Source organism: Stegodyphus dumicola, chromosome 4 (assembly GCF_044657685.1).
Source record: "Stegodyphus dumicola isolate Sdum_Otavi_A_Nest chromosome 4, ASM4465768v1".
In the NCBI taxonomy this organism is placed as follows: Eukaryota; Metazoa; Arthropoda; class Arachnida; order Araneae; family Eresidae; genus Stegodyphus; species Stegodyphus dumicola.
The window spans coordinates 13,318,797-13,345,851 of record NC_140771.1 but is presented as its reverse complement, the minus strand read 5'-3'; the positions used below and the strand labels follow the sequence as shown (position 1 = coordinate 13,345,851).

The following is a 27,055-nucleotide window of genomic DNA, read 5'->3' as shown; positions in this document are numbered from 1 at the left end:
TTACAAATTTTTTATTAGCAAACTCTGCGATTTGAAAGCGAGCAGTGGCAACAGTATTCAAAATAAAGCAAATTTTTATCTCCAGCGTACGAGACTTGCCAGTCGAAAAAAAGATGGCAAAAATTAGCATTTTCAGAGTTTTTAATTAATATCTCGGTCGATTAAAGTCATACGAAGATGGGAATGGTCGAAATGGCTTCCCACGAATTTTTAAAATCCAGGCATACCTTTCTTGAAACTCAACTCCCCGCCGTTCTGGAGGAGACAAATGTCACAAACAAACAAAGAGACAGACGCGCTCAGATTTTAATAATCTTTAAGTGGATATGAAAGATTTGTAAATACGTAGTATAATCATGTCTAAAGTCTGCATAATTATATTTTTCACAAATAGGTTTCAAATATATAATTTGTCTTTACAGAAACGATTAATTATCTTTATTTCAAGATAAAATACGCTTTATAGTTTCATTGGAAATGTGAAGACACTAAGGTACGAGTTATTCTGCAGCTAAACAAATGCGCTATTGAGTTCATGTCGACATACTAACCAAACCAGCAAAGTCTAACAACTACTTTATAAACCAGTATATTATTTGCTTATGATAAATCCCAAAGATATACAGTTATTTTGTTCCACATATTACTTATAAATTCTAAAGCCTGTTTAGTGAAAAGGCAGTTTTAAAAATCAATTATCCTTTGTGCTTCTTTAGGATGGACAAACGGCTCTTCACATAGCTGTGCAAGCATGCCAGCCAAGAGTAGTTGAAACCTTATTGGGCTATGGAGCGCAGATACGCCTCAAAGCTGGAAAAGTAAGTCACGAAATGTCAATTATTAGGCAGAATCACACCCATAACAATTATGTGAAATGCTAATACATGTCCTTCAACCGGGATTCTGTTGGTTTTCGTCATATTAGTGTTTTAGCTTGCCAAATTTTGTTTTCATTTTGTGATAAGCACTTTTTCCTGATTACATAACTTTGTTTTTTAAAGTTCATTGTTCCATATTTTAAATGTTAATATCGTTGGCACGTAATGTAAATCAAATATGATTCGCATTTTTATTAAGGCAATATATTATAAGATTAGATTTCATTGTCAGGTATTTTGTTGTACATGTGTTTTGAAATTTTGTTTTTGCAATAAACTATAACTTGACATAAATTTGTGCTGTACCTGCTTATGAGCGCTATTTTATTAAAAAAACTGTTTTATTTTGAAAACCCTACGCTACCATATAAATAAATATAAATAAAACAAGGGGATAAATTGTAATAAATTCATATTCTTGTGTCTATTTTGGATTGGTTATTCAAAATGGTTGGCTAGATTTGAGTGAATTTTTTTTAATTTACAAACGCAGAGTGATCATGTAAATGAAAGGAAAACGCACCAAATTTCGTTTACAAATGTTCTACGGCTTTATTTAGCAATACGATTAGTATTCAAACGACAAGGCACATTCGGTCCATACTTTATTTTATTCATCTCTTCGCAGCAGGATTAATATGATTTTTTAAATCATGCTGGTTCAAGTTCACACAAGTGTAACATCGTTTCCGAATATCCGCAAAGAAAAATATACAATTATTGTATATTTTAATATATTATTGTATATTGGTGTGCGATCTGGTGTCCTACAAAATAACTTACATTAAGATATCATATTTTACAAAGACTTGTCCGTTGAGGAATTTGCGACATTCTACAACATTTTATGATGTTCATAAACGGAATATTTTCTTTATTGTTTGAAACATATCAAATTAATGCACTTTTAATAGTGAAGCGTTTGCAGAAATTTTACTATTTTAGTCGCACATTTTATTTTTCAAACTTACAAAAACTAAGACATTTCCAGTGCGAGGATTTTCAATGCATCCTACATACGAGGATCTTTTCAGCGCAAGGAATTTACATTGCTCACCGGATATTTATTTGGTAACGTAGCAATGCAAAGATTACAGATGGAACAGATGGAACTATGTTCAACTGAAATAAGATCAGTTAAGTTTTAGTAATCCTGCATTCTACTTCATAAGAAAAGAGTATTTTCTTAATTTTTTATGATAAACTTTTGTTTCTCATCTACTTCACTGATAAGATATAATATATATTGCCATATAACTGTACAAATATGTTTTATATTGACTTATTTTCATATTATCGTAAAACACATTTTTTTCTCGTAAAATGAATAATGTTACTATCTGAATTATCTCTTCTATCCAAAAGTCGGGAGAGACTCCGCTGCACATCGCTGCTAGGACAACAGGAGGCGAGAAATGTGCAGAGCTTCTACTCAAGAGTGGAGCTGAAGTAAATGCGACGCAAGAGGTGAGTGAAATTTAAAAAATAGGTAAAAGCTCTGAATACGCTACATGAAAAACAGTTGCTATAGCGGAGATTATTGATGTCATAAATGGGCGAGATTAAGCTTATAAAATTATTATATAGTATTTTAGACATAAACATACAAGCTTGCTGTATTAAATTAGTTAAAACGTAATTATAACCTTTTTCTAGAAAAAAGGTTACCAATATTACGTCATAAAAAGGCGTGTTCAAGCCTAAACAACTTCTCGATTTGTCTAGCCTCTTCTAGGATTTAGCGAAAAAATATAGCAGAATTTTAGCTTCTGTTTTTTACCTCTAAGTAAATAGATTTCACATAGCTTTGCCTTAAAAATCTATTCTATATTTGAATATATTCATTTGCTGATCCTGTTGCTCTTTAGTTATAACACTATAATGCAGGGCTATGAAAGTGTAATTTAACACAATACACGTATAATCCTTTAGACATCCGATTGATTCAATAAATGATTTTTGTTTCTGCCAAAGCTGAAGATTAAAAATATCATTCAGTTTCGTAAGAAGCAATTGTGTGTATATTAAAGATATATGGTTAGGTTTCAATTCCATAACTTCCTGGAAAATTTTAAAAATTAAAACATTTCCATTTACTTCTTTTCTTTCATTAACTAAAAATAATTCTTTTACACTCTTTTAACTGAGAAAAATTGATTCGTTTCCGGCCTTATTTTATCCTAATAAAACACTTAGCTTACATTCTCCTATTCCAATAAATCTGGACTAATGGTCGTACTCATATTCCAATAAATAATGGGATTGCCTTACATTTACGAAAATAACATTGTTTTTAATACATTTACATTTTTAATACATTTTACATTAAATTAATTTTTGGATTTCCTTCTTAAAATTTTTATTCCCATTTATATTATATGTTAATATTATTCATATTTACATTATATATATATATAGATCATACAAAGTTTATATTTTCAAGCAGTATATTGTTTGTCTAGCATAATTTAAACAGCGCGTTTTTACAATTCTTCATTTCATTTGGATTCTTAAAAATATTCCTTTTCAAAACCTGTTTAGAATTTACATGGCAATAAAGGGACTAATTTAAGTCAAATATTTCTAATTAATATATGAAATTGCTTTTTGTTCTGATTCGCCAATTAAACTCATTCGCACAATTTTTTCGCTCATATTCAAATGCATTTTAATTGTAGGTTTCTCAAAGCAAACGTTGTCTCTGCTTCTTTTGTCCACGAAGTTATAACAATATTTCCTCTAGTTTTAGTGAAAAATATGAGACTACCCACTCTAAAGCCAAATGGAATAAACGATAAGTAAAGGTATCAGTTTGTCCGACACTATTTTGAGCTTGAAACTTTTAGAAACTACACTGAGTGTTTTTTAATTAGTAGTTCTTCATGTTCTTGCTGAAAATATCCAAACTTTTCATTGAATGTGTTCTTAAGAAATTAACTTCTGTTTTTCGAAGATTTATTTACCGAAAGTATCTTTGATGGCAACTGTACAATCGGCTCTTTTGTCCAATGGTTAAAATGTACCCAAACGTATTCTGCAGTTTTAATTTAAATCGGTATTTTCCTACTTTTAGATTCTTTCAATCGGGAATTCATTCTCAAACCTAAAATTGCGACGACTTTATACATATACAGATAGTTGACGGAGAGGTTAGTGTTAGTTTCTTTAATGCTTTCTTTTACTAATACATAAGAGATTTGCTAACTCGTAAAAGTCTGGGCTTACATTATGGACGTATCTGCTTTCTGATACTTTTCTAATCTCAACTGTCGATTACATGAGGGATATCTATGTGTAGTGTAATCTGAATCAATTTCTCAGAAAAGAAGCAAAAATTAAAAGGAATGAACTTAAATATCATTTAGAAAACTGCAAATGCCAAATTGTAGAATTTTCTGAACTGTTTCTAATTGATTGCATATTCATGAAGCAAATATATTTTACTTTGAAGAAATACTTCAATTCAACTTATATTTTCCCTTTTTTCGCCGAGAGAATTTTAAAGCAATTTTTAATCATTTTTAATGTACAGAAAACTTTTATTTTTTCACAAATATCAGTTTTTCCCTTAGAAATAAAGAATTACTTACACATTTTTAGATAATACAGATTTATATACTTTTTAATATTATTTACGTACAAAAAATATAGAAATATTTAGCATTCTAAAATAATTTTTATAAAAGTTAACTTTGCTTAACAATAAATTTATTACTAGGATGGAGAAACTCCACTGCATTTCGCTGCAAGACATGGGCATCTGAACACTGTCGCTCTGCTATTGCAGGACAAAGCAGATGTACAACAAAAATCAAAGGTACGTTTACTTATTCCTTCTATGACACATCCAACATTCATTTAATTTCATTTGTATAAATTTACCAAGTAAATTCGCTAATAATTAAATAATTAAGCCGTGAATTTAATCCTATAAATGATAGTAAAATGCATCATGAATTTCACTAATTAAACTTTACGCTGATTAAAGCTATCAGTAGGATTCTTGTCAAATATTTATTTATAATATTATATTTGTAGTATATGATGACAGTTAAAAGGACCAGTATTAAGTTCGCATCTTTTTCGTCAAATCCAACCTCAGACATAAGTTAAGTGCTTCAGAAAGACGAAAGGTTTCGTTTTACGAATTTTGTTAAGTGAAATTCTAATCTGAAGTTTGTCTCATTATTTATTACCACTTTTATGTCTTGCTTATGAACCTGAAGTAATAGTATCAAGCAATCTTTATACCTTAAACACAAAGGAATGCAAACCTACATTTTGGAAATTTGTGAAAATTTTCTCCATTTCTCACATTCTACTGAATCCAGCGCAAAGCACATTTTGGAAAAAATTAACTATTAAGCATGAAAAATTCTGTAATACAAGAAAATGTTTTAGTAGTCACAAACATAACTTTGATGTAGCATTTTTACCATACATACTAATGAAAAAAAAATCACCAAATAATAAAATACCTATTAGAAATATCTCGAAATTTCAATAGATTATTAGTTATAAGATATTTTGTGAAAGAATCATAAACTACGTTGTCAAAAACTTACTAATATAGACATGAAATTCAAATTACACTTGTATTATAGAATTAGAATTATAGAATTAGAATTTTAAACAATTTCGAGTTAAATTGATAGTATTTTATAGAACTATAATTGTAAACAATTTCTAATTAAATTGACAGCATTGTTATAGAGTTTGAATGCTAAACAATTTCTTTAAGATATTTGTAGTTCTGAAAGTAAGGAAGAAATATACGGTATGCGGTCATATTCAGATGCCTTTTGATATCTTTCCTCAGTTGTTATTAATATGCAGATCTGTTATTATTATACTAGCGGTCTAAATACAATACTACAGTGTCTCAAAAAAGTGATGGGACACTTGTGCTTTACAAAAGGAAACTGCAATAAAATAAATTTAAAAAACATGTAAATTTTTTTGTGGGTGTGTTTCATACTTAAATTTAGTAACAATTGTTACATAACATACATTTTCTCAAAATATTAAAATATTAATTTAATAAAAATAAAATTGTTTAGGACGGAGCAGAAAATGGCTCACTTAAGTGATGGGACACTTACTTTTCCATCAAATATTTATCCAAAAATTTTACTTTTTAAAAGGTTTTAACATTTTGTTGTATTTCCTTTTACTTTTAAAACATGATTTAATTTTCTTGGGATGGATTCGACTAATTTTTTTTGTGATTTCTGGAGTGATTTTACCCCATTCTTCTTGAAGCACCGATTTTAATTGTTGTTTTGAAGAAATGGTGTGTTTGCGAATTCTTGATTCCAATTCTTGCCAAATATTCTCTATGGGATTTAATTGTGGAGATTGTGGAGGTGTTTTTATTATTTCAGGACAGTTATACAGCAGCCAGAGTCTAACGTTCAGAGCACTGTGCTTGGGGTCATTGTCCTGGTAGAATTTAAAATAGTTATGAAAGTTCAATTTTCGTGCTGAAGATTTCAAATTTTGATTTAAAATGTCAATATACTTGTACTGATCCATTATACTGTCAATAAAAACAAGATTACCAACTCCAGCGGACGACATACACCCCCATACCATAACTCCTCCTCCACCATGTTTTACTGTTGGCACCAAGTTCTGTTTGCGAAATTCTTCCCTGGGTTTTCTCCACACCAAGATTCTACCGTCAGAACCAAATATATTAAATTTACTCTCATCAGCAAATATAACTTCATTCCAGTAATCAGAATTCTTATTTATATTGGATTTTGCGAAAGCCTGTCGGAGTTTTCTATTCTTTTCACTTACGAAGAATTTTTTCCTGGCTGCTTTACCGTGATATCCAGTAGATCGAATTACTCTTCTAATAGTCTCAGAATTAACAATTACTCCATATAATGCTTTTAAATCAGCTGCAACTTTAGGAGCACTCATTCTTGGATTTTTTTTTAAATATTTCGAACGATAATTCGCTTTATTCCATTGGATAGCTTTGATGGTCGGCCATGTCTTCTTTTATCCTGAATCATATGATTCTTTTTATATCGTTTAATGATATTGAAAACTGTTGAATGACTGAAGTTAACTGTTTCAGTAGTTTCTCTAATAGATTTTCCACGTTCAATATGCAAATTAATAACTAATTTTCGAATTCCAGGCAAAGTTTCTTTTCGTTTAACATTCATGGCTGCACAGAGCTAAAAAACACAAAAATTCCAAAACAAACTGGAGAGAAATACTTCAGACGATTTTATAAATTATTGGCAATTGCTTTTGAGTAAAAATAAATACCCCAAAAGATATTTTTATTGCTTACTTCAGACGATTTTTGTTGCATAGTACGTAGTGTCCCATCACTTAAGTGAGCCATTTTCTGCTCCGTTCTAAACAATTTTATTTTTATTAAATTAATATTTTAATATTTTGAGAAAATGTATGTTATGTAATAATTGTTACTAAATTTAAGTATGAAACACACCCACCAAAAAGTTTACATGTTTTTTAAATTTATTTTACTGCAGTTTCCTTTTGTAAAGCACAAGTGTCCCATCACTTTTTTGAGACACTGTAGTAAAACTTTTTGTTAAACTCTTTTGTATTAGATTCAGCTCCGTCGATAAATACACACATAAACACATTATGGAATAAATATACTCACTCTCTTTTAAATTTACTTTGTATATTTTACTATGGCGACACTCAGGCGCTACTCTCAAAAACGTATGCAGCTTCTCAATTACATTACAGAAAAAAGAACTCACAAAAATTGTATTACGTGATACGTTATTAAATCATTGCCGTATATTCGATGCAAATACAATAATAAAACTAAAACGATGTGCAACAGAAATTAAACAAATCAAAAACAGTTTTCACAGACGATTCAAAGAAGCTTGCAATTAACGCGCATGCGCCGCTCCTAAACGTTCTCTGACCGAGATAGACTAAAAACAGTATTTTTCTGCTACATTTTGTAGCAGCTTTCATGAACATTATTCTTATTATGCATTGTTCATCAGCATTGTAATACGAAATGTTCACATTAATTGCTTTGTATAAAATGTATATTAAAACAGAATTATTCCATAAAAAATAATCAATGCAACGGTTGATGTATCTTTTAATTTATATAAATAAAATATATAAAAGGTACTGTGTACATTTTAGAGTGGGGAAACTCCTCTTCATGTAGCTGCCCGGAACTGTCATTATGCTGTAGCGAGAAGCTTACTTGATCATTGGCGAAAGCTCCATCCTGAAGATTCGGGAGCAACCCTCGTTAACGCGCAGAATGAGGTATGATAAACTAAACATATATTATTTATTTAGTGAAAGGCATTATGTGCATAGAAAAAAATCATTTTGAAGCAGCTTAGAAAATATGCATAGTTCGTCTCTTCAATTAATAATTTTTGGTTAAAATATGAATGATTTCCATTCATATGAATGAAAGTTTATGTGTCCAAGTAACAGCAGACTATATTTCTATTTAGATAAGTTTTTATTGAGAGTATTATGTTGTTATGTTAAACTCAGCAGCATATTAATATAAAATTTCTTTGCCTAGTTGGGAGAAACCGTTCTTCATTATGCCAGTCTCGTGTCCAAAAGCCAAGCACATCATCCCACAGAAGACAGAGACCTGGTAAAACTCCTTCTGCAGTATGGCGGTGAAGTGAACGTACCAAATAAAGAAGTAAGACTGCATTAATTAAAGTTTAAAAAACGCCATTCAAAAGTTTTTTAAAAAAAGCCTAAAAGTTAATTTTTTTTTTTTTTTAATCTGAAAGGTTTCAGATTTTCAATTACGTTCAAGGGGGCTTTTTTAACGTTTTGTGTGTTACCTTTATTTATTAAATATAATGTTCTGTGTACTCAAGCTATAAAATTCAGTTCAACAGCAATATCGCAAATTAATTTTAAAATGAGCATATCTTTAGAATTTCCGATACAGAGTCTCGCGCGCTGAAGATAAAAATGTTTTTTTTTTTTTTCGTACAGTGCTGCCATTGCTCTCTTTGAAATCGTTTAGTTTTTTGTTTTTTTTTTACATTTGACATTCTCAGTATAATAGTGAATTAATTTAGTTGGAGCACCTATTTCAGTATCTTTTTACCCACTGAGAGCAAAGTTTACTTTCAGTTTTGTGCACCAAAAATTTTATCTTCCTGCCCGTTACGCGAATTGCTTATTTTTGAGTACAAACACTAATTATAATTTTAAAAAAATTAACTGTTTTAACTGTATTTGGTGCTTTAGGTTTTACTGTATTTTGCAATTTTTAATGAAGATATTTTTACTTTTTCATATTTTTGTCTTGTCATGAAGGGAGAATTGAATTGATGGAATTAGAAATATATCTCAAAGGAAATAAGCTTAAATGAAATGCAGAAAATGCGTATAATTTAATAGGCCGTACGAGGAAGTCATGTGGTATCCACTCAGATATATTTTTTATATTATATTTCCTCTCATTTGAAAAAACTTGTGTAAATACAATCATGAACGGGAAATTTTCTATAGGTGCTTATACTTTCAGTCCTATTTCAAAACAATGAAAGATTCATAAAAATTAGACGAATTTAGGAATTTCCATAAAAAGTGCTTTTAAAAGAAATTAATACTGTTATTATATTCTATTCAATGAAATATAAATTTACTTTTGTAAATATTTTTCATTTATACATTACACAGAGCTATTCGACAGAATACTGTATAAAAGTACGTTAATATAGTAGACATGAAATATCATTTTCAAAAATAATTTGTAAACCAATATAAATTTGAACACTTTCCAAGATCTATTTCATTGTGAATTATTTCTGCGAAGGAGATGACATTTCATAGGTGAAAAAAATATTACACGATACTACCAATATTACACGATTACCAATATTACACGATGCGACGTGCTTTTCACAAATAAGTATATCGTGAATAAGCCCATTTGTGCATTACAGTTGTACGTACAAATGAGCAGAAACAGAAAGATAATACAGAAATAAAATACAGAAAAATATAATACAGGAAATCTCTGAATTTGGATTGGATTCAGGAGACTACAGCGAAGCACAGAGCTATTTGCCTTAAGAAAAGAATGGCTTTGTAGAGATCATCCTAAAAGAAACAGGCTTGTAATCACGTTACTCACAAAAACACCACAAAAGCACCGTGTAACCCTGTCCGTAACCTAGGATTTGATCTTGAGTCTGCCCTTCCAGAGGTATTTTTCGTTAATCACCGGTGAGCTCAAGTCATATTTGACAGTCTCCATTTTTCAAAGCCTTATCATTAAACACATACCTTGCATTTGGAAATTCTCCTCTTCTGAATTTTCAGTTGTCTGTAGCTATGAGAATCATTGAAATAATATCTTGTAGAAAAGTTAATCAGACTGTCAAATTTCATTAAAATCGACTTCCAAAACAAATTTCTAAATCTGCGTAAAATTTAACTGAACCTTCTTCTCAATTCATCAAGGTCTTAAAAGATTTAATAGATAATTATGGCGAAATCAGGACTGTTTCAGAAATTTATTTTTCCTTAAAATAAATTTACAAAATTGCAGACTATGGCAAAAGGAGGCGAAGCAGAGATTTTTAGATTGGTGATTTTTAGATTCATTTCTAGACATCAACTTTGGTATTCATGTGTGGTGAAATTATTACCTATTAAAAGCAATCATACATTTTTTAACATTTAGTACACTTTTCAGTATCGAAAGTAAAAATATAACAGATAGCAGTTAATCCTGATTTCGTCTTTTTTAATATTTACAAAGAAATAATGATGAAAATTACTAACAAGTAACTTGTATTTCTCCCTAAAATATTGTAAGCTCTGCATTCAACTGTTAGTGTGTGCATTAATGCATTAACCTTTAGTATAACTTTCATAGATTTTGTGTCAACTGTTTAAATATTGAAAAAATTAAGTGTAAGTAACAAAGGAAATGTTTCATCTCTATTTTGGTTTTCTCATCGATTAATTAATAGTCTAAGGCAACAATAAATGAGAACAACAAAATGATTTCAATATATTCGGTTCATCTAAATTGAAAAATAAATGTAAAATGTAATTCAGGTTAACCATATCGTCGAAAGAAGTTAAAAACAAAAATCTGTGATTGTGGAGAAAGGATTTCATTTAAAACCCCCTGGAATAAGCTGAAGTTTGAGAAAAACCAATTAATTCTCACGTGATAATTCATCGAGAGGTACCTATGTGCTTCTAAATGAAAAACCTTAAAAAATAAATAAAAATAACAATAAATTACGAATTTGTGATTTCAACATGATGCCCACGATTATAAGCTGAAAACGCAGTAATGCCTATTAGTTATTAATTGTTGATACACTGCCTCATATCTGTGCAACTGAATATTCAGTTTATAAAATTATTTATTAATCATAATATAATACCCAAAATGTTTTTCTATTTTCAGTACCGTATGACTTGTATTCATTACTGCAGCAAAGAGGGTAATGCTGATATCTTACATGAGATTTTGAATCAACTTGACCCAAATATGCTACAAGCAGCTTGCAATCGAATTGCAATGGTAAGTCTTAATTGCCTTAAATGTTTCCTAAACTAACGCAACACTTAGCTATACGGCATTTTGTGTAATCAATAATAGTAAATTATTCGTAGAAAACAATAAAATACGTTATAAGAAAAATGGAACTATATCTATATTCTATATATTTATCGAATTATACATAAATAATTTATAAAGTATATTTTAGGCTTCATCGTTTTTCAAGTACTACTCAATAAGGAATAAAGCAGTTGTTATATTCAGCTATATAATTTATATGCAGCAGAACTCCAAATATCCGAATTAATTGGGACGGGACTCCATTCGGATAATCAAAAATTCGGATAATTGGATTTTTTCCGAAGAAAGGATCTACGTATACTTCTACTACTATATTTTAAACATACAGTAATTAATTACTGAATGTTTAAAATGAGAAAAAAAACTATTTCTTAAAAAAAGTGGTTTTAATTAATTAAAATGATCAAGTATTATTAAGGCAACACTTTTACGTACATGTTATATAGAGTACTGTGCAGTACTTACAAGTACTGAAAGTGATTGCTTGCTGAACATCTCGGTCAAAGCAAGCTGTTTCACTGTCTTCCTCCGTTTTCAGGCAGCCAAGTTGCGCACCCTCTTATCAGTGAGAAGTTGCATGTGGCCACACTCTTAGCATTTTTAGTCTTAATTTTTTTCTTAAATTCTGAAAGCAATTCGGATAGTCATAGTTCGGATAATTGGACTTGTACCGTGCTATACTACACAAGTTATGCGGATAAAGGAGCGTCCAGATATTTGTTTTCCAATAAACTCGAACAGAAAAACAGTATTTGGCAACTGGTCCAACAAAAATGGTTTAAGTTAAACATATCATCCGGCGCTTTCCTGCTCTGTCCTATATAGTAAGGCATTGGACCAATAAAATTTCGACAGGAAAAACCTATGATCATGATAGTTCTAGTCAAAGAAAGTTCAAAACCTGCTGAAATTCATCATAATTATCGTATCTGAAAAACAGATTGCAATGCATACATCAGTTCTTGAATACTGTGAATGAAGATCTTTCGTGAAGATCTTCAGTCCAATAAGGATGGGTTTTGTAAGAGGTCGGCCGAAAAAGCGACATTACAAGTAAATCAATAAACATTGTCGGACATACAATGTTGAATAACTGGCAAGTTACTGCATGGGAAATAGAGATCTATACTGTTTCCCTGCAAATTACTAAATATCTTATCTACTAATAAAATATTCTGCAGACATTATTCTCAGGGATCACATCAGTTTTCATAAAATTTTACCGCGGCAAAAGAACAATTGAATTTTGATGAAAATGCGGTAGCAGCTGAGATCTATTGAAAAGTGTAGATGACAGTTAATTACAATGAAGTACTATGTGTCATGACACATCATAGCACGCACATTAGACCTTGAAATGATGAATTAATACCTAGTTATTATAAGAGAACACACATTAATTATATTATTAAACTTACTGACCTTACTTCATTCAGTTCCACTGCTTTATTTATTTTTCAGAATGGATGGACTCCGTTACTCTACGCTTGCCAAACCGGTCATCCTGAAGTTGTCAAATTGCTACTACAGAATTCTGCAAGAGTGGATGTGTTTGATGAAGTAAGATTCTAATATAGACTAAGATTCTAATACAAAATCCACATTATTAAAACGTGATGAAACTTTTTAAATTATTCCTTAGTTGCCTAATATTAATTACTCCTGTTTACACACCAAAAATAAATTTATGTCTCGAAATGTTTGGAGAAAGGCAATTAATATATATGGTAAACTTGTGAACTCATTTCATCTAAATCTCGCAGTATTTGGTAACGTGTGATCGCTTCAAAATTCAAAATACGAGTATTTTGTAAATACAAATTTTAAGAAATTAAACCGCTAAGTAATAAAATAGAATTATAAAGCTAGGCGTTATGCATCGCAACTATAGAAATTTTGCAATTTTTTAAGCAAATTTTAAAACTTTTTTGTGTATCACTTTCCTTACATTTTCTGATTATATCATTTATATATAGATGCATTGTAAATGTGTTCCTTTTATCAGTCTAGCTGCTTTTAATTTTGCCAAAAGATCACAAAAATATCAAAATACCTGTAAAACTTTTGATAATTGTGATTTTCTCTTATCGAAACTAAATACGCATTTTTAATTCTAAGATTTGTTAAATGTGGTTTTATGAAATATGGAAATATTTTCTGTACAACATCTTAAAAGAATTACTATTAAATGTCAAACTTTTTTAAAAGTAAATCAATTAAAAAATTCTCATTTGGAAATTTCAAAACAGTCTGACATCTCAAAGAAAAGATTACTATTAAAAATTTCAAAAATTTATAACTATATGAAAACTTAAATCTGCGAAAACCATATAAATATTTCTCTTCTATTTTCGAATAATAATAATATTTACTGCTACTATTTTATAAATAAAACCTTCAATTTTAAATGTTCTATTTTTCCTCTGACTTTCAGTTTTTTATATATTATGTGGTACAAGTAGAAAAATATCAAACCATTAAACACGTGTTCCGTTTGAACAAAATTAAAAGTAAAAATATACTGAAAGGTTTGCAGTCCATAAAGTTTTCAAAATACTTCATAATAACCATGCGATTTTATTTTGGATGAAGGCAATATTTTAAAGAAGTAGAGTTAGAATTTTGCAGTCGATCAATTTTACAAAGTTTTTAAAAAGCCTTTTTATTTATGACACTGGTAATGAAATCCTTTGTTGCAAAATCTTGCTGATAACTAAATGGAATTTACTTTTTATTAAGTTTAACTTGCGCAATATTAAACGATGCATTTTAATGCGCTGAATTTAAAGGAAAGATCTCAAGCATAGTGAGCAATAGTCTATTTGTCATGGGAGTTCTATAGCAAACTGAAACCAATAAAATACCTTGAAGAAGTTTTTAAAGATTTTTAAAATATTGCCTTTATCCATATATTTTTACACTGATTATTTTACTAATATATTTTAAAAAATCTTTACATTTTTATTTCCCAGGGCGGCAAAGCAGCTCTACATTTAGCAGCTGAGTTCGGTCATGGGGAAGTAGTGGACATTTTATTGAAACATAAAGCTTTTGCTAACGCCCGATCTAAAAAAGGTATGACACCACTCCATCTAGCTGCTCGTAACGGATACACAGAGATAGTTCAAAAGTTGGTTTCGCAATACGGTGCTACACTCGATGCGTTGACTTTGGTACGTATAAGTCGCGAGGAACAAATACAAGAAAAAAAATATATAATTTTATTGCATGAAACAATATGTTTTTATAATGCAAAGAAGACACCTACATCTGAACGTCTAATGAGAGAGTTTATTCTTTCAGACAAAACGAACACCACTTCATTTGGCTGCAGAAAATGGGAAATTAGACGTTTGTCGAGTTTTGTTGGAAATGCGGTCAGATGCAAATGCCATTGACAACGTAAGGTCTATATTCTCACTTGAAATGATATTAAATTCATATATTATTGCTGCATTTATGTATTTTAAATAAACACATTTATCGCTATAATAAAAACAATATTCATATTAAATTTATTCATAAAGCATTCGTTAGGCTGCTTTTTGCATAAAAAATTATCTCAGTTTATCCTTTGCTGAAGAAAACTAGATACTCGACATAATTCACGTTTTGACTTATTGTCTGATATTCCAAATTTTACGAAAGTCGCCAAATCATAATTAACAACAGTCTTTTTATAAATCTTACATCATTTTCTGAATAAAATTAGTATCAGGTTTCCTGTCCGTGTAGTTTACCTTGAGAAGGTATACTGAAGTTTGAGGTATTAAAAAGTAATCAGAAAAAGTAACGAAGTAATTCTGAATAAGAAGCAGGTAAAATTAATAAAATTACTACATATTCCCCGGCAGATTTTTCGCTAGCTTCTTTAAAATATGATTTAGAAACTTTTGATTTATTCTCGCAATTTTCAACTTCCGCCCAGATTAAAGAAACGAACTCCCCCTTTTAATATTTTTAGATCCTTAGAAATTCATTTGTTACTTTTCCATTAGTAGCGCTACTTTTAGCCCACCAGCGGAAGAGCGGTAAAGTTAACTGATCACTAGTAGTTCGATTCTTAGGTGAACAGGCTGGCTGCATGGGCTTCTTCGCGGTTTACCCTCTGTATAACGGGGTCATAATCAAGTTTACCTTACAAATCTCTAACAACTTGCCGCAAAACTTAGCCAAGACACAATTCCCCCCAGGCCCTGAAATTTCCTTCTTCAGACTGAATTCCTCACTGGTTCAGAACCTCTGATGCAGTAATTCCAATTACCAGATTTCTTTAAACGAGCTAAAAATTTTAAGAAAATAGCTTCGAACACTCGAAGTTGTTCGAATGGTTTTGAAAATAAAAAATTTAACATTTTGTATGGCCGTCGAAAATAGAAGGAAATTTTTTTTAAATGATCATAGCTGATTTAATAAGTTAAATAAAAAAGGCTTCGTGCATTTACGGGCGTTTGATAGTATTAGAAAATAAACACATTAAAATAAATCGCTTTAATGCATATTTTCAACCAAAATTAAATATGGGCATCAAAAGTAGCTGGTTTGGAGACTATGAGTGGATCAAACAATATATTTTTAAACTGCCCAAAAGAGTATTAATTACGAATATCTTACTGAATTTTGCACATAAAACTACGGAACTTTTGCATTTGTTTTACTAAAGCATAATGGAAAGTATCTAATTGAGCTCTTTTACCCTAAACGGAAACTATATCAAAAGTTACATTTTGGATCTGTGAAACCTATCGGTGTTTAGAAAATTCCTTAACTTATTTAGGATATTTTAGAATTGGAAGCACATGACTAGGGTCAATAATTAAGAAACTAAAACCTACAGCTATATTCATAGCTAAGGTTTTCAGCGCCCGCGGACAACTGAAGATCTCCATTCCTCTTGTTTGCCAAGAAGGGAAACATTTCATTCTAAATATTCGTAGCATCAGTTCGGCGCCCCCTGGATGTTGCACCAGGGGACAGGTGTTCCCCCTGGCCCCCCTCTAGCTACGCCTCTAGCTGTATTTTGCGAATGCCCTGTATGATACAGTAGTATTAACACATTTATTGATATGCGCTTTTTGATTTGCTAAGTTTCTTTTAATCCTTTCGGTCAGAAACAGCACAGCATGATTATCCTTTCTCAAATTTCACTCGGGTAATATTTGCGAAATAAGAGATGAAGTACGGAAATAAATATGATGTATATTCAATCTTAATTCTGAAAAGAATAGTTCCAGAATCAAAAGAATCAAATGAATACATCTAATCTTAATTTGATAAATGATAATAGTATTTTTAGAAAGTGTCCTAATAATAGCAATTTTTAAAGTAATTCCCTACGATAATGAAAAACAACTCTTGATTTTCATAACTTTTTGACTTCAGAAAGCGTTTTTGTAACAATTTATAACTAAATTTTAATTTATTTTAATGTAGAACATTTTCCAGATTTTATATTCTGAATTTGATATTCTATTTTATATTCTTATATTATTTATATTTTTACGTTTAGACTATTTTTACTTTTAGATCTTATATTCTATTTTTACGTTTAGACGGGGCAAACTCCTTTGCTGCTGGCAGCTGAAAATGACCATCCAGAAGTGGTCAAACTCTTTCTCAGGCACAAACCCGAATTAGTATCCATGGCCAATGCAGTAAGTTTCAATTTTTTTTTAAATATGCTTTTTCTTTTTTCATTCTTAAATTCATGCATAAATAAACGTCATTAATGCGCAATTAAATTCGATACTTTTTGAAACTAAATTTTTTGTAATAGAAATATTATTGTTTTATGAAAAATATCTGTATTCATTATTATTTACGCATTCTAAAATATTGTTGCAGTGGTGTTAAAATATTAATCAACTTTCGCAGTTACATGATAATAACTGAACAGAAACACCGCAAAATAAATCAATCGATAATGTTTCATTTGATACCATGTGCATTAATTATTTCTTCTCAATTTTTATAATGGACTTTACCTAGATTTTGAAGAGCTAAAGAGATTAAATCGCAAACTAAAATTGATTAATGGCATATTATCAAAAGTTTTTATTGATAAATGTAATTATTTGAATAAAAGTAAGTTCCTCAATCATAGTCTCCACTGGAATAAACAATTGTAAGAATAATTAAGCGTGTTTCCAGGCCAGGATATCTTTGACTGGATACCTATCTGCCAAGGTTAAAGGATCCGAAACTACAAATGAAGTATATATTTTACAGCTTTTTCTGATGTAAAATTTTCAATAATTTCGTAAATAACTTCAATAACTTCATGTTTAGCTAAATCATATTTGAGATAAAAAAATCGCAAGATGATTGATATGCTCTTGACTAATTGTATTTTTAATCATGTTTTCAATGAATTTCCTAATCTGTCAAAAAAATGTTTTTTCAGTTGAAGAAAACGTAATTGCCATTTTACACAATTTTTAACGATGAGATATATTGACAAGTATACATTGTAATTTTTAATTTTTTTAAATTGAGCATAGGGTTCTTATCGGGTTCGTGCATAGGGTATTCTCGAAGATAGTATTTAAATAAAGTAAAAGATTTCGTACATCAAATCTTCTTGTAGATTCTTTTCGTAGGCATTTACAGTATTGCTCCTTTTGGTTTTCAGTTTACGCGTACTGCTGATACTCTGTTTAAATTCGAAATAGTCTGTGTTCTGAAAAGGGTAAAACGAATTCTTTTCCCCGAATTTTAAAATTTCTAAGAACTATCATTGAATATCTTGCATTAAGTCTTTTAAAAGTGTTGTCTGAGTATCAAATGGTATTCTTTTGCTGCACAAGACTATGTGGATAACACATTCTTACATTCTGTGCCAAAACACTTGCATAAGTAGACTTTTCTAAGATCAGAAATATTCGTTTCAGACCATTAATTGCATTCCAGGGCTCGCGCAGTTAATCCTGTAGCCATCTTTCCAAATATGATATACAACATTACAAATACTTCGGGATAATATCTAATAATCGATCGCACATCTTGAATTCTTTCCCTCCATCGTTTTCTGAAAAATATTTGAAGAAATAATAATATGCTCTTTTTCAGTACTTTCCAACACGCAAGATTAAGAATAAAGTGTAGAAGCCTTAACATCATTAAAATTATTACAACCTGTGAGCTGGTATTAGCAGCGCTGATTTTCGCGCAATTATGTAAATTGAACACTGAGAATGGCAATTTTGAAAAATTACTTTTTTTTTTAATTTCAAAGCTGTATAAATTTCTTCGGTTATTTATCTCGAGGTTCTCCGGTAAAGTTCATGAATTCAAAGAAATATTCATTCACTTAATGTCATATGAATCTTGGCTTTGGGATACCTATCTGGAATTAAGATTTTCTACTCATTGTGAGAGATATCTGATGTTATATCGGTCATTATTCTACAAAAATGCATCTCATCTTTCGTCATAAATGGTTTGGAAAAATTGTATTTCTAAAGGCAAAACAAATCTCAGTTTCAGAATGCCATAAAAAATGCTGCGCTAATATTTTCATATTTTTACCTTCCACCACTATTTTAAAGCTTTCGCAAAATATTGCTGCATTAATTTTTAATTACCCTTCATATTTTCCAGTCAGTTTTAAAATTCATAAATAATTCCCATTTATATTCCCATATCATCAGTCTTTAAAAGCTATGCATCTAAAATAGTGTAAGATCTAAAAATCTTGATAAATGTATTCTGTTTGAAAGCGGCATGAGGTAAATGATACGTTTAAATTAAAGTTAAAAAATTATCTCCTGTTTTTCACTCATAATAGTAACTTATCAAAAATATTATTAACCAACAAAGCAGTCATTGCAAGAATGAATAATCGAAGGTGCTATGTGCTTAAAATTATTAATTTTGTTAGGACATATCAAATTATACGCTGAAAATATTCATATCGTTGTTTTCTATTCAAGATGCCATCATTTTTTATCTGTGCCACTAGAAAAAAAAGGACTTTCATTTCAAGAAAATGAAATACATTAAGTAAAACCCTAAAATATACCTACCAAATATTTTTAATGATCCACTTCCATTTATTAAGAACAGAAACATAGTTATTTAAATTAATAAACTTAAAAAAGAATTACTTCGAAATAATTAGTAATTCGGAAATATTTGTGATTCTGAGATACCATCCATTCTAAGATGAATCCCATTTTCAGCGATGTTTTTATATGAATATGAAATAAATCCCAGCATCGAAGATATACGGTATATGAATGCAATGTGCTTTGGAATCTATGTCCTACTTTACACACACATCCTAAGTAACTTAAAATTTTAAACACATGAATAATAATAAATAATGAAACAAAGCAAAATAAAATAAAAGACCAGTTTATATACCCCCTCCAAAAAATTTTTACAAACGTTATGCATGTTAGTTTTTCTAATATTCTTTTGATTTATGAGGCAAATGAAGTCAAAGAAAAGGGAGAATTAGGAAACTGAAAAATCAGAATTACTATAATGAAACTATGAATAGAAAACTATCGAATAGTGAGAATATCATATTTTGGAAATAACACACAGAATCTGCTAATATTGCAATATTATGCATAGTAGTTCTTTAAACTATATAGACCATAAATACCTGTTAATGGCATGGTCGTGCAGTAGTTAGCGCTGCAAGATGTCGTACTGTTGGGATCGGGTTCAAAGCCCGGGGAAGGCTTGGAATGTTTACTTGTGTCTGTGTGGGATGGGAGCATTCAAAATACTGGCTAGCCAAAATCTCCGAGGATTTTAGGGATAGTGGAAGAAGACCCACATATGCGTCCCCCCTCGGGCAAATTTGCGACAGAACGTTCATATTCTCGAGAAAGTAAAATCAGTTGCTCTCTGTACACTTTGGGCAATAGCCTCGAGGTTGAAACCGATAAATGGCCGATGGGACATTGGCTATTTCCGAAGAAGGAATTAAGCTGCATGTCCAGTTATTTGAAACAACCAACAAAACCATATAATTTTATATATCCAAATTCGGTATTATTCTGTTTTGAGGGCCGTAAGAAAATTGCAGCGAAAATGTTTGCGCAAAAGCGCCAAATCTAGTAAACGCACCCATTTAACAGCGCGCCAAATCTAGCGTATGCGCTGATTTCAGATTGTCGTAAGTTTATATAGTTCTACATTTCTTAAGACGTCATTGAAATACTAGTTTCATTTTTAAATCCTTTTTATGATTTTAAATCCTTTTTTGATATCCTATGGAATTAACAATTTGGGAATTGCCCATGACGAAAAGTCGGCAATAGAATTTTGGGTAAAGTGCAGAATCATCCACTGCTTGACGCGTTTTCAAGAATTGCACATACTCGGTATCCATGCGCACATCGACCTATTTTCACTTAAAAAAAAAAAAAAAAAAAAAAAAAAAATCCTAGAATTGCACAAAAATGGCACTGCGCACATCCTTTACCGAGAATATTTTCAAAGAAAAAGCATCATTCATTATAGAAAATTACGTTTGAACAACCAACGAAATGAAATTATGCTTTAGCGATAATTCGGTAGCGAAATAGCGATGCAGGCATCCATTCAGTTATGTTTAGCAATTTCTATATAAAAATCTAATAATGATCTGAAATAGTTATTTACTCTTATGCTTCCATTCAGTCATGTTTAGCATTTTTATATAAATTATAATAATAAAAATGTATTATATGAAATCAACCTTTCATCTAAATTAAAGCATCAATCTTAGATAGTTATTTACTATTATACCTCCTTTTTTGCCGCAATTATTAAAGTTGCCGCAATTCTTTTTGGCAGCATTCGCATCAACGATAATTTGGCGATTTTTTACGGTTCCGAAACCGAATAGTACCCAAAATTCTTCCTAAGATTAATCAAGATGACCATATAAACTGCAAAATTTAAATTCGTCATAAATTACACACACTTAGACGTGCTTGAAGGTTCCTGTGAAATAACTGAAATCTCTTTGAACTGCTTTCTATCATCGTAGACTGACATATTTATAACTGTATTATGATACGAACATATGTATGAACATCCAGAAAGTGATCCAGTATTTCTCACTAATAACCTGTTTTTATTTTCTCTGCATTTAGAACGGATTTACTTGCGCTCATATTGCCGCTATGAAAGGAAGCGTGGCTGTAATTAAAGAACTGATGAAATTCAATCGATCTATGGTTACTTCAGCTAGAAATCTGGTAAGTTTAAAGTGTTTTTTTAAGCTGTGAAATGTCGAATTTGCTTACTTTCATTCTTATCTGGTACGTACATTTATTGCTTTCCATAGATGAGAGCGATTGAATTACAAGAAGTCTTTATGATTCGAGGTAAAATATAATCGAATTGAAATAAGCCGAAACTAAGGGGATTGCAAAAACGTTTTGAGCAATTGAAGATTTAGGCCAACCAGAGTTTTGGTAAAAATATTCGGTACCTATGAAAAACCACATTCTAAGTAGATATACATGTAAATACATTTAACTGATTAAGGCAACTGCGTCCGTTAATGCTTAAAATTGTTTCAAAATATAAGAAATATTGAAATGTCATTGAAATAAATTTTAATCGTCTGTTTACATTAGTAAATTATTACATAGAGTGATTATGCATGAAAATGCATGATTTTGGCTAAGAACCGGATCATATATATGTTCACTTAAAATTTATAATAAAAGTTAATAATATATTTTGTTTCATTTGTAAACATTAGAAATATTACAGGAAATAATCTAATTAATTTAACAAAAACATTTTTTGCTAATATTGAATATTATGCATATTAGTTCTAAGTAAGTTCTAATTTAGTAATTTAACAAAAACATATTTTAAAACATTTAATATATTATCTTTAAAATATCATACTTTCTGATATTTTAAAGGTAATATAGTAAATGTTCTTAAACATAGATGAAAACAATAGAATATCAAATAGCACAGTTCATTCCAGATAAAAATACATATAACTTTTCTTAAATAAATTAAGATTTGCTTTTTCTAGTATAAATAAAAAGAACTAAAGTTTAAATACTCACGAAAATAAGCCTGTGGTTTCTTTATAGAGGTTGGTTGCTTATGGGGTTGCTTAAATAAATAAAAAATGGCGAAGCAAATTCCTTCATATCTGAGAATTCTGGGTGTTTGGACATGAAGTTTAAAACAACCTCCATGCTTTAGGGATAATATAGTTTCAGCTTTTCAAGGAAAAATATAAAGAAAATAATTTAGCTTCGTTTCAAAAAAAAAAAAAAAAAAAAAAAAAACCCGATTCTGTACAAGGTACTTAATATATGGCATTAGAAATATTTATTGTTAATTAAAATAATTTATTTTAGTTTATATCAATTAAGTATACTGTCGAAAATGAAAAACAATTTAACTATTCAAAAATGTGTTTATTACTTCTGAATCTCTCAGTTTATTAAGCAATTACGTATTGTTTAAATTCGAAAGTCAAATTAAAAATCATAACGTTTTGTCAAGTGGCAACCCTATGTAAGATACGTTTGAGATAAATGTTTTATTATTCTACAATTCATAATACTTACAAAAGAAAATGAATGATAAGTTCATGGAAGCGTAAAATAATAATAATTAACTAACGAAAAATACTCCGCTACTGACTTGTCAAAAATTTGACTTTCAGTCACAATGTCAGATAACTTTAAAGCACCAGAATGGTACCAAAAATATAATATTTTTTAAAGCTCAGTATTTTGATAGTTAACTGGCTTACAATTGTAAAATTTTGTATGCTTACCTCGATATCATGGATATTCTGTTTGCTCTTTTACTTCCTATTCTTGATATTAAGCTATTTGAAATAAAATAAAAATAAATAACTTTTCACCATCAACATAAAATTGTAACACGTTCTGCTCGCACACTTGTGAATAAACAAATTACTATTTTTAGATGATTTTTTTCATCGTTCTTTCATTTAAAAGTAATAAATAATCAAAAGGACTTTCTTTAAAAATAATCCAATTACATTTCCTTAAAGAATAACACTTTTATTTGAGACTACAAAGTTGACTTTTTTAACATAAAATTAAAAATAATTTCTAAGATTTTTATGCGAGTTACATAATAATTAGCGATTTTATACTCACATAGGGTTTATATACGATTGGCTAAAATTTCTTGACATTATGACTAATGATTTCAGAGCAATAATGCACGCAATTACTTACAAATCACTTTATGATTATGCAGAAGTATATTATTAAAGAGTATTGGTTACATAATCATTACATTTGAATCAATGAATTGTAACGAGTCGAAATTTTCTTATAACTTCAAATTTAATTATGTTTTTAAAAGTTGTGTCAGAAGCACAATAACTAATTTGCCGTTTTATAGATTAGTACTTACATAATTAATAAAAAAAGTCTTGAAATTCTAATCAAAATCATGCATGCAAGCAGGAAAAATTCCCATTTTTATGACATTTTCATTGAAATTAATGACCTTGAAATCGTGTAAATATGTTGCTCTCTTAAAATTATTTTGCATACTACATATATCCACAAAACTGTATAAAGAAGCATTTTCAAAATTAAGAAGATTTAATGCGAGGAATTTGCTAAATCAAATATGAACAAACTATGTTCCTGTAAAAATCAAAAACACAGAACTATTTTTTACCAATAATTCAACCAATAAGTCAACTTTATAGTTCAGTTTGAATGTCTGTTATTTTGAGCCGTTAACAGTGTTTCCGCAAACCTTTATTGAAATTATTTTTTATCTCAAATAAACTTCAGATTCCGTAAGAAAGAAAATCGAGATCATTTAAGTCAGTTCCCCTTTAACGATGTATAAGTTGACGTAAAAAGATTTTGGTTTAAACCATTTATTGCTGCTATGCATTTTCTCCTGTAATATAACGATAGATTACATCGTTGTCAAACTCAATTGGTTAAAATAAAACTGCATTTTGTTAACATTATTTTAATTTATACTCAGATTAGTAAAATTTCTTTTCCATGACAAACATTTAAGACTCGCTCTTGAGAAAAATGGAAGTTTCAAAATTTTCATGCATCAAAGCTTAATGGCGGTTGGCATATAAAAATTCTTTCTTTAAATACATAATAAATTTAAAGTAATTTCACCCAAATTTTACTGCTTAAAAATTTAAATTTATAGCTCTTTTTATACTCAGAAATGTTTGTTGAAAATATAAAAGTTAAACTACGTATTATTTGTGTTTTGATAGGTTACCAAATTGGTTACTTTTAACCTTTCGCCAATGTGATAATGGGCTTTGTTATTAAACAAATTTTAAAGCTCTTATCGTTCATGATTGAAATTAATGATTGAAAAACCATTCATGATTCAAAAATCTTGTCATTAATGATTTATTGTAATGAATGGTTGAAAAGTATGTGTGGAAACTAGCAATGTACAGATTTAATATTTAAAACAATTTCTTTAACTAAATGCATATGTTGCTTTTGCACGTACATAATAATATGATACCCATTTCGTTTTAGCTAAAGTTTAAACCGTGTTTAAAATAATATTTTAACGTACATAAATATTGGGTTTTTGAAAAGAGAAATTACGTTGTATTATTAAGAAAAATTTAAATAAATGTGTTTTTCGAATAAGTTAGCTATATCTGTGACGGTACAGCAGTAATTTTAGGCGACCTTATTCAAATATTAAAATATTAAATGGCAGTGCTCTATATGAGCAAAGAAATTAACTATGGAAATAGAATGAAAGAGTTCAAGTTGGATTCTGTATCAACGTTCATTTGCTTCCTGTAATTACACACACATATATATATATACATATAGTAAGCTTTCCGTAACAGTCGTACGTTTGTATTACGTTTATAGCGAAACATCCCTTTTGACCTTCTTTTGCATTTAAACGCTTCTTTATTCACACAGCGAAAACTAAAGAACCTTTCTTCAAGTATGCTGAAAAATGCTAAGAAATAGCTAGCTTAACGATACACCATAATATTTACTTTTGTTAGTTTAAAGCAAGAAAATAATTTAGTTTCAAATATTGTCATTTTCGAAAAGTTTGCTTTAGAATTTGCAAGCATTATTATGTATGTATGTGAGCATTTTTTAATAGGTAAATAGTTGAATCAGAAACATGTCAGGCATTTCTAGTCCAATTTTCTTTCTTCTGCTTCTATAATTTAATAATGTGATATGTTTATAATTAAGTATTTGTATTAGAATAGTAAATCATATCAATTATAAAAGTATGGGTAGTGATAAAACGTAATTCTTTTAAAGGTTTAATTTTCGAACAAGACAAGGAGAAATACTGCAGTTCAAATACTAATTGTTACATTTTTGTTTCTAGACAGGTAATACAGCTTTGCATCTTGCAGCCTCTGGCGGACACGCAGAAGTTGTCAAAGTATTATTAGAAGCTGGATCGTCTGCCACGGAAGAGAATGCTGTAAGTTTATCTAATCTAAAGAAACAATCAATCTAATCAGTTCTTTAATTTAATCAAATATGTAATCTTTCTTAAATAAATCCTTCATGAAATATTTTGTGTCAAAACATGTATTCAAACTCCAGTTAAGTGCATTTCCATATAATATAATACTTGTTAAATATGCATTATTAATACATACTAAAGCACGATGCTAAAATCTCTGTTATAATAATTTATGGTACTTTTCCATTTTGCCGGCGCAAGCGATAAGTCGCCAGTAATGGTACAACCGATGCAAACGAAATATCCTCGCTGGTAACCTTTTACTTAACAATTTCAAAACAAGTCGCAGCCATTTCTTATCAGATTGATTGTTTCTTTCAATACTGGCATACAATTACATAGAATTTTTACAAGATAATTCAATTTTATGTCCTAAGGCCATTCGCGGGTGGTAAGTCAATTCGGATACAATCACACCGCTCACTCGATGGCTAAAATATAGAAAAGGCAAAGTCAAGAGTTAAATTCATCAATTCTAATGAGAATGCACTAGCGAAGTAAAGCACTGCGGTTTTACAAAATTTCTGAATAAGCTATTCGTACGAATTGAAATAATTCTTGCATTTAAACTTGTATTCCAAATTAAGATTTAACTTGAAATTAATGTAGATAATTACTGAGAGAATTAGATTTATGTAGGGTAGTTTACGTGAAATGAGATCACTTGAGGTCACGTGATATGAACCAGCAAATCAGGATGTTGTACGATGAAAGTATAGTAAATTCTTAAATTAATGTCTTTTTACAAATTTATTGTCTTTTTTTATTGGCTTTTTTACAAAATTTTAAACGACATTTAATGTTTATGCCTTCAAAATAAAAAATTCTTAGAACTAACATTTGTCAACATTTTTTATGTGTATACTATGTTTTCGCCAATAAAATCTGCTTGACGAGATTTGTGCCGGCGAAACGGAAAAGTACCGAATTTATATTACATTCGAAGTTTTAGAAATTTTGCAAAATATTTTAAACAATATAGAAATTTACCGCTGTAATGCTTGGTAAGTTTTGATAATGAGTCTCATGAATCAAAGTATGATCACATATTTAGCAATTCGTCGAATCCTCGCAGAAATCAGAA

The 27,055-nt window shown here is 29.7% G+C and overlaps 1 protein-coding gene across 1 annotated transcript in view; it reads left to right on the top strand.

Moving 5' to 3' along the window:
- The window catches only part of LOC118190026 (uncharacterized), a 226,173-nt gene that overhangs the window by 166,116 nt on the left and 33,002 nt on the right, over positions 1-27,055 (top strand). Inside the window, exons 9-20 of the mRNA XM_035360710.2 lie at positions 717-818; positions 2,244-2,345; positions 4,597-4,695; positions 8,043-8,171; positions 8,443-8,571; positions 11,320-11,436; positions 12,958-13,056; positions 14,469-14,669; positions 14,800-14,898; positions 17,049-17,150; positions 21,591-21,695; positions 25,828-25,926. Coding sequence (XP_035216601.1) covers positions 717-818; positions 2,244-2,345; positions 4,597-4,695; positions 8,043-8,171; positions 8,443-8,571; positions 11,320-11,436; positions 12,958-13,056; positions 14,469-14,669; positions 14,800-14,898; positions 17,049-17,150; positions 21,591-21,695; positions 25,828-25,926 — 1,383 coding nt within the window. The remainder of the gene's footprint in view (positions 1-716; positions 819-2,243; positions 2,346-4,596; positions 4,696-8,042; positions 8,172-8,442; positions 8,572-11,319; positions 11,437-12,957; positions 13,057-14,468; positions 14,670-14,799; positions 14,899-17,048; positions 17,151-21,590; positions 21,696-25,827; positions 25,927-27,055) is intronic.